Source organism: Chaetodon trifascialis, chromosome 6, assembly GCF_039877785.1.
Source record: "Chaetodon trifascialis isolate fChaTrf1 chromosome 6, fChaTrf1.hap1, whole genome shotgun sequence".
Classification (NCBI taxonomy): Eukaryota; Metazoa; Chordata; class Actinopteri; order Chaetodontiformes; family Chaetodontidae; genus Chaetodon; species Chaetodon trifascialis.
This window is the reverse complement of record NC_092061.1, coordinates 2,659,044-2,668,029: the sequence shown is the minus strand read 5'-3', so window position 1 is coordinate 2,668,029 and position 8,986 is coordinate 2,659,044. Positions and strand designations below refer to the sequence as shown.

General features: G+C 50.3%; 1 protein-coding gene across 1 annotated transcript in view; it reads right to left on the bottom strand.

Annotated features, from left to right (window-relative positions):
* Positions 1-3,702: 3,702 nt before the first annotated feature.
* The window catches only part of LOC139333108 (transmembrane protein 132C), a 123,317-nt gene continuing 118,033 nt past the window's right edge, over positions 3,703-8,986 (bottom strand). Inside the window, exons 8-9 of the mRNA XM_070965386.1 lie at positions 7,040-7,231; positions 3,703-5,480 (exon numbers count right to left, since the gene is read on the bottom strand). Coding sequence (XP_070821487.1) covers positions 4,311-5,480; positions 7,040-7,231 — 1,362 coding nt within the window. The 3' untranslated portion in view covers positions 3,703-4,310. The remainder of the gene's footprint in view (positions 5,481-7,039; positions 7,232-8,986) is intronic.

Sequence of the window (8,986 nt, the reverse complement as noted above, 5' to 3'; positions counted from 1 at the left end):
ACGTGAGATTAAAATGGCATCAGCAAGAAGAAAACACTTAACTGAAACAAAAAGTTTCTAAAAGTGTCTCATCCTAATCGCTCCTTTTTCACAAACATCCTGCAGTTTGCTCACTGTTCAGGTTAATTTACACTTTATTAGCTCTTATCGTCGTGCATCGAATAGAAAATGACGTTTTAAAGCAGGTTTGCAGACATTAAATCAATGATTCTGATTACAGACGTTCACTTCCTCTAAACATCTTCAGTTCTGAGTTGTAGAAAAGTTTCCGTTGTGAGTGCGTATCTGCAGCTCTGTCGTGGTCGTTGCTTCGTTAAGAGCGCTTCCTGTGCCGTCGACTTTAAGTGACTTTTCGGAGGCATGTGGCAGCCCATAATCTACAGAACGCTAAGCTGCTTTTAATTGTATTACTGAGTCTTACCTGTGTAATGAGCGACCGGCAGATGCTCCAGAAGATGTTCCCCCAGTAATTGGAGGATTAGGAGGTATCATCACGTGTTAATTAAGATAAGCTAATGCAGACACAATGTTTAAGAAAACAGCCAAGGAGACAAATCGCCCATCTCTGAGCACTAATCATCCGTGTTTACACAGACCTAATTATCTTATCTGAGCCGTCTTTGTCGCTCGGCTTCCCGGAGCTTTTTCCTCCAGATGGGACGGTGTTGGACAAGAGACAAGCTGTTTCACTCTGGGTTGATCTGCCAACAGTCGCGCGTAAGCAGGGATCCTCTCTCTCCATCTCCTGCACGGCGGCGGCTGACGGCGTCCACGCAGGCAGGCGATCTGTGACATAAGCAGCACACCTCCATCTGGAGTGGCTCAACCTTCACTCTGGTGCAGGACCTGAGTTTAGAGCGTCTTGTTTGTACAGAACGGGGCTCAACTCCCATCAAACAGTAGCGGCATCGAGGTGAATCTCCCTCAGCCACGCTGAGCAACGGCGCCCGGCCAGGTGCGTGTTTGTGGCCTCCTGACCTCCTGCTGTTGTGCTTTTTGTCGAGCGCACGTTTCTATTAAACTGTACAAACATCTGGAAACAACTGTTTAACCTGCGTTTGGGGTCGTGGTTCCAGATTCTGTCAACAAATCCCATAAACTGATGATGTTAATGCAGCATTTCATATGCATCAAAGCCACATACACACTCACTGCAGCACAGGGTGCGTATTAATCCGCAGCTAAAAATAGTCCCACACAAATGCACGATTAACGTCCAGCTGTTTGAAGAAATTAATGACGTCTGTGAGCCATTTTTTAAAGCTTTACGTCCTCAGGCTGACAGGAGTCATGAAGCGTCGGGAGATGCACAAACACACTGAGGTCAAAGGTCAGGCTGAGTGCAGTCAGTAAAAGCAGGTTACTCCGCTCAGGTGGGACGCCGTGTTTGTCTTTGGTTTCCTGTGTTTACCTGCAGAAGCCGCTCGGACCTGAATGTCAAGACGACCTTGTCGGCGGCTCCTTCGCTCGTCTGCGGCGGCGTGTTGGTGCGTGTTTGTGCGTGTTTGCGGGTGTTTGTGCGTGTTCGGCTGCTGTAAAACCGCTGTGAACTGATTTAAAAATGAATTCAAAAGAAGCAACATAAATCAAGCGGCGAATAATCATTTGGAAATTGCGAATACAGAGCCGGCACATTAGGACCACAGGGAGCACAGCCAACCATTAGCCGGAGTTTGTTGGTCTCACATCATCAATTTAATTAAAAATCCATTTAGGATGGAGGCCTGGGGAAGGTTTTTTCTCCGCCTTTCAGGGGAGTCAAGACTTCAAGGCCACCAAAATGAGTCTTGAGTTACTGTGCTCCAAGAATGGAAGTGAGTACAATCATTAAATCTCGTGCGCTGCGTCCCGGCAGAGACGAACACGTCTGAGGCCGCAGCCCAGGGGGTGGACGCCGTGTCTTTAATGGGCTGCGTCTCCTGTTCCCACCTGAGGAGGCTGCAGCCACGACGGTGGTCACAAAAGAGTTTTAATTACGCCGGGCTCTCCATCAATCATGCCCCCAGTGGCTGACAGTTAAATCCCTCCCAGACCCGCACGGGCTCGCCTCGCCCTTCACAGTCCATGGGCTGAGCGCGGCAGGCGGCGGACCCCGCCTCCATCCCCCGCAGCCACCAACAGAACCACAGAGGCAGGAAATCACACAGGAGACGCAGATCAGCCCGCAGGAGAAGAGCGATCAGGACGGAGCAGAAACAGAGAAGAAGAGGGAGGAGGGCCGGCGTGTGTGTGTGTGTGTGTGTGTGTGTGTGTGCGCGCGCTGCATGGCCTCCATATGGTTTCACAGGTAAACTCGTGTGTTGTGGCTTTAGTCAGGTGACACTGAGGACTTAATGTTTTGACATTTTTGGAAATCCGTTTCCTGCTTTATGTCTTTTCTTGCTCAGAGTTCGATGAGAGGAAACTGACACCAGCCGTCGGCTAGCTTAGCTTAGCACAAAGACTGGAAGCAGGGGGAAACAGCTAGCCTGGCTCAGTCTGAAGGGAACACGCCTCGCAGCACCTCTCCAGCTCAGAAATCAACATGGGACGTCTTCAGACTCCAGGAAGTGACCGTGCGCATCGTTACACGTGCTGGTAGCTAGTCAGGCTAGCTGTTTCCCTTTGTTTCCAGTCTTTATGCTAAGCTAAGCTAACTGTGCAGGTTGTGGCTTTATGTTTAGAGCAGTCATCGATCTGCTAACTGAATCTCTCTGCGAGACCGCAAATCAGCACATTTCTCAAAATTTGGAACTACTCCTTTAATCATCTGAATACCTGTCAGGGTTTTTATCTTTCCATTTGAACTCCAGTCTTTGTGCTTTCGGCTCAGCCGGCGGTGGATTGATAGCAGCACCACAGAAGAAGAAAACAGAACCGGTCATCAAACAGCATGAACTAATCAAATAAAAACCAGTAAACTTCCAGTCAGCGGTCTGGAGGCTCCATTCAGCACCGACAGAACTGAGCAAATCTAAACAGCATCGCTAATTACACTTGAGGCAGCGCCGCCGTTGGCCGAAGCATCTCGCCTCCCCTCTTCCAGGCCGGTAACGTGAGCGCCGCTGATTAACAATCTGATCCACGCTGCAGCAACAGTTAACATAATGTGAACATTTCTCTGCTTGATGGAAAATAATAAGAGAAAAAAACCCAATCAGCCAACACCACTGTGATGATAATGACGCTCGCTGAGCAAAATGCAATTTTTCAGCCCACTGCCTTTGTTTGGGAAGTTTTCAGAAATGATTATTATTTGTGCAATTATCTCCATAATAAAAGATCCATTTCCAAAGCGAAAACATTTCCCACCTTTCCTGTAATTATCCCTCTTTGTGTCCCCGCGCTCCTCCGGAGACGGAGAGCACGTTTCATCCCGGCGTCTCCCGGAGGCGGCGGGACAGAGGTTAACGAGACCTTAATTGGCATTTTCTTCAAAGCCCACAAAACTTTAAACTCGGCGACGGGAAATGTCACATTACCATGCCGTCCAGCCGTTTCATCTAAGAGCTCCTTCACACGCTGGCCGTCACGCCAGGCTCCCGCCTTCTAACGGCCGCCGCCTCCCTCCACCGTGTGGTGGCTTGTGGGTAAATTACCTGTCGTAAAACGCTGTTGACACAGAGATGAATGTGCGACTGGCTCCTCTTCCTCGCCCACACTCCTCAGGTAACGTTAGCACTGGAGAACTGAGCGGCGACAATAAACGCGAACACACTTTTTGACATTGTTGTGTATTTCTTAAATGTTATGAAAATACAATATACGGAGCAACAATACAATGCTTTGGAGACTGTTCGCTATATACATAACAGGTCCTCTGCCGTGTTAAGGAGGATGACAATGAACCGGAAAGTTGTGCCTTTTTTTTTTCTTTTTTTTTTCCCAACATGCATCTCTCGGCTTGCTTTGGCCTCTCGGAGCTCGTCGCAGGGTGAGGATCTGTCGTAGGAAATCAATATCCAAAATGTTACAAAACTTCCAAAAACCATTTAATGTGCACACACATTCAGAACATCTAACTAGTCGTGTTACTGCTTGTTTAAATCTACACGTGGTCTGATGTCGCAGGTCAGTCCGGGGTCGTGGTTCTGCCTGAACCCTGTCGTAGTAAAGTGATGACAAAAGGTCTGAAATGAAAATCCACCTCCTGACCACCTTCAGTCATTCAGTCGCTTGTGGAATCGAGACAGTCCTCTTAAGTTTAATGACCCTTTGGCAGTTTGGGGTGACTCTGAAGTAACGTTCACCTGCTGGAGGTCCGGTTTGGTCCAGACCCACTTTCCTCTGAAAGGCATAAGGGTGAGTTTGTTACGAGTGCACCTGGAGCATTATGCCACCTCTTTTAAAGCACTGTCGTTTAGCCGCTCCATGTAATTGCGGAGCTCCTTGGAGTCTCCGAGCTCCACGTCCTGGCACACCCACTTAATGTCCCGGCCGTGGCCTCCAGTCAGTGTGTTCACGGCGGGGTAGCTACTGTCCGAGGGGATGGTGGTGAACGTGGTGAACTTGACTCGCTTCCTCTTGGTGGTGGGTGAGTCTCCTTTGCTGTCCTTGGCGCCGCAGCCGGCGTCCGCCGCCCGGTGCACTTGGCCCTGCACGTGCTTCTGGGCCGAGCCTCCGTTCAGCAGGTGGCTGCCTTCCTCGAGCCCGCTGCTCGAGTCCATCATGGAGGTCTGCTCCTCCTGCTGCGGCGACAGGCTGATTTGGCTCTCCAGCAGCTCCGCCTCGTTCCCCAGCCACACCCAGTCGTGGGCGTGGTTCATGCTCTCCTGGCCCTCGATCGACAGCTCCTTGTGGCGGTATTTGAGGGTGTAGGAGATGCAGTTGATGAGAAAGACCAGGATGGCGAGGCAGAAGACCCCCAGCAGGGCGTACATGCCGATCTCCAGGTCGGTGAGCCCACGGGCGGTCTGAATGAGGTCGTCGTCCATGTTGCGGCCTCGGGGGAGGTCCACCTGCGCGGGGAAGTCAGCAAAGTCAATGGGCACGTTGTGGCTGCCGTCGTCGGACAGTTTGTCCCCGTTGGGTCTCCGTATTATTGCGCTTCTGGTGGTGGTGGCTCTCCTCAACACTCCGTCCTCCATGTCAGAGATGGAGCTGCCGTAGTAGTGGTTGTCGAGGCCGGTCCTGTCCTGGGAGGGGGACAGCCTGCCCCTGCCGTCCATATCGTCTCCGTCAGGGCCGTAGTCGCTGCCCCCTCCCCTCGAGCCGTCACCGCGGCCGAACTTCACCCTGACGTTACAGTTCCCCGCTGCCAGGATGCTGCGGCGCTTGAACTTCTGGCAGACCTCGCAGACAGTCATCTCCACCCTGACCAGCAGGCCTTGGCCCTCCGCCTCCGTCACGATGACAGGCCACTTCCAGGAGGGGTTCTGCTGCACCATCACCACCTCCTCGTCCAGGGAGGTGGCTGTCAGGACGAAGAAGTCGGGGTTGTACAGGTCCAGAGGAGCAACGGAGCCGTCGCTGAACTGCAGCCAGGCGCTGATCAAGGCCTCCTGTGGAGACACACGTGCGCACACACACACACACACACACACACACACACACACACACACACACACAGAGGAAATAAATAATCAGTGAAAAAAAAAACTGCCTCCAGTCTCACTTCATGCAAACACACTGAAACAGATAAATCTGCTCAAACTGTTCGTCTCTGCTCGGCTGCTGGAGCATCAACCAGATGTTGTTCAGGTACTCAGGAAGCGTGAACGAGGAGTCAGACAGAAGAATGAAGAGCTACAGAGGATGAAGAGTGGATGAAGAGGAGAGGACTGTGATGAGAATAAAAAGAAACTGCTGTTTTTACTCTGCGGAGTGCAGTGAATTAGTTTATTAGTAAAAATGAGAAACGCACTGAAAAGCATTAAAGCTCATTTTGTCAGTGCAGCACACAGACTGATTTTAGTCGTCTGGTACAGAATAAACGACGCTTTCTGATTGTGGAAGACGCTGTTAGTCCAACACCAGCTCGTTCTGCTGGCTCAGCGGCTACTCCCTCTGAGCTGAAGGGGAAAGATTAAAAGATAGGCGGAAAAGATCAAACAGTAACATTAAACATTGTTGGTGTGAATGAGGATTTGCCATACATAGAGTCTTAAGGCCCTCTCCTACTCCAATTTCACAATTTGCCTTTTAATGTTGCGGAAGGACAAATCCCCGAAGGCGCTCGAGCAGCTCTCCACAGCGGTCTGTCAATGCTCGCTAATTACTGGCACCAGAGGACTTACAGTGCAGCGCTGCCTGCTTATCTGCACGCCGCGCACGAGGCGATGGGCCAGATAAACGGCCCTCTATTCCTTCCTTCCTCACTTTGGAGGAAGAGGAGTGTAAAGGAGCGGTCCAGAGACGCGAGAGGGCTCGATGGGCAGATGAAAGAGCAGCCAATGAGAAGCGGAGGCCCGACGATTCGGCCTGTGAGTCGTGTTTCGGTGCAGGCGCTGCGGTGCTGCTTCTGCATGTTCTCAGACTAAGCTCTCGTTTCCATTAGCTGCCCAGGGAAACACACTCCGGCTCTCGGGCCGCGGAGTTAAGAGGGTTAGAAACGCTCCGAACAAACAAACACACGCGTCCTCGCGAGCGCACGCACACTCTGCTCGTTCGGCGACGCCGATGGTGTGAAATGAAACGTGGAGGCAAGTGCTTTGTTCTGCAGAGGGCTCGGCTTGGGTTTCAGCACATACATCTTTCATCAAATCCTACAAAAAATAATTGAATATGCAGAGAGATAATAATTATTGTTGTAAAACTAATCATCCCCTCTCTGCCTCCATCACACCTGGTTAAACACTGTTTGGGAATAATTACTGGTCTTTGTTTTCAGCCTGTTGGATCATCATCACCGTCATTTTTCAGGTTTGCAAAAGCAAAGCTCAGGTCTCATTTAATTATTTTCCATCCCGGATTCATCGTTTTGTCCATAAAATGTCAGAAAACAGTGTCAGCAAACATCACGCTTCAGTAAACGTTTGGAATATTTAATTGAAAAGTGGAGATTAACCGTCTGCTGACGAGTCGGTCGGTTAATCGCCGTCAGATGCGACAGCTTCCTGACCTGTTTGGGGCTCTGCAGAACCTCCTGAGTGGTCGTGGTGGCCAGGATGGCTCTGTTGCTTCCCGGACTGAGCTGCAGGCTCATGGAGAGGCCGGTCACCAGCTGGACGCCCAGCTCCGTGATGGTCACCTTGTCGTCCACCACCGTGATGGTCTTCTCCGCCAGGATGGAGTCCGACAGAGGAGACAAGACCTGGGGGAGCAACAGCAAGACAGAGAGAGGGAAAGAGACAGAAGGATTACAGATCACGACGGCCACACTGGAGGAAGAAGAAGATTTGATTCTCATCCTCAAGCACGTGCCTGTCGAGCAATAACCCGTGACTTTCTGCTGTGATCAATTAGAGCGGCGCTCTCCTACGACAGCAGCTCAGCCTATTGTATCGCCTGCTCGCAAAGCTTTTTCATTTCCTGCTCTAAACACGGAGGGTTGGGGAGGTCTTTCCCAGGAGAAATCAGCAGTGACAGCAGCCATAGCTGCACAGTGACACAGCGCGGCACCTATAGAAGCTTCATCAACAGAAAACGAGAGGCAGAAAGCAGAAAGACGTCCCCACCGGTCACAGCGCCTGATTGACGAGCGAATCCCGGCGAGCGGAATTCAAACGCTTCACATCAATAAGCATTTAGCAGCGAGGATGTCACGCACATGAAAAAAAAAGCAGATTACCATGAATTAGAGGTGTTTTGAAGAGAAAATGCGTTTCATCTAACATAAAAGTCTCACAAGTCCAGGATGAAGATGTACTCTGAAAGTGAGGCGAGCTGTGAGAGGCTGAAACTGTTTGAAAGCCTGAAATCGAAAACAAAAGATTGAAGCTGCAGATTTGAAGGCTGCATAACGTTCTGACGGCTGGAAAGGAGGTGAAACCTCTGCCAGCGTTATTCTACCTGCAGCAGCGTTTCTCCAGCTCTGTCAGAGCCTCATGTTTGTTCTCCGGGTGTGTACGTTTGTTTTCCAGGTTTGAAACCTTGTAAATGCTGATCTGAAAGCTCAGAAAGCTGAGTTTTGAAAGGGTGAGCCTTTGTTTAGAAACTGTGTGTGGATGTTCATTTGCACTCGAGTTTACAGCATCCTCCTTTCAAAGTCATTTCCTGTGTCTGCGCCATGAGGTCTCACCTCGACTCGGCCCTTGAGGAGACCTGCAGCAGGTCCTGAGTTCGCTCAGTCCGATGGGAAACGGGACCGTGAGCTCAGATCACGACCGATTCTTTGGACCCGAAGTCACCAAAGAAAATATTGGACCCATTTTTCAAAAGCCACAAATCTCCCAAATGGCATTTTTCAGACAGACAAATCAAAAGAAAATGAACTTTGTTTGAAACCTGAATGTGTCTCAGCAACACTCGCTGAAGATAAGAGATGATGCTAAGAGGTGATCTCTCAGACACAAACAAGCAGCAGAATAAGGGATGAACTTCACATTTGTTGTCTTCTTTATCTTATTGTTTTGACGTGGACAGCGCAGTCCATCAGACAAGCACAAGTGTTGGTGGGGAACAGGCCCACTCAGAGGACGGGAGGTGCACATCGAGTCTGTAATCTGAAAAAGCCAAAAAAAGCCAAAAACTGCAGTTCCACAAATGGCCACCTGAGTCCGCCTCCAAGACCTCCACAGACCTTCAAAGCTGAACTGGAATAAAATCTGTTCTGGTCTCTGCAGATAATTCATGAAACCTGAGCGAGGACTCATTTAAATGCTATTAAGGCTTGAAGTTACGCACAGTTATGAGCACTCCAGCTTTGACTGACAGCTGGCTGCTAGCTCTCAGCACTCAGGCTCCATGCGGTCGCCTCAGCTCCACCCACGCTCTGACCATTGTGGGATTAGCTGGCAGTTTGGTCTCAATCAATCGCTGCCAAGATGGCAGCGGCCGGAGTCACCGAGCTTCACAGTGATGTCACGCAGAAGACGTCCATGTCTTCTTCTACTTGAACATCTTTGCT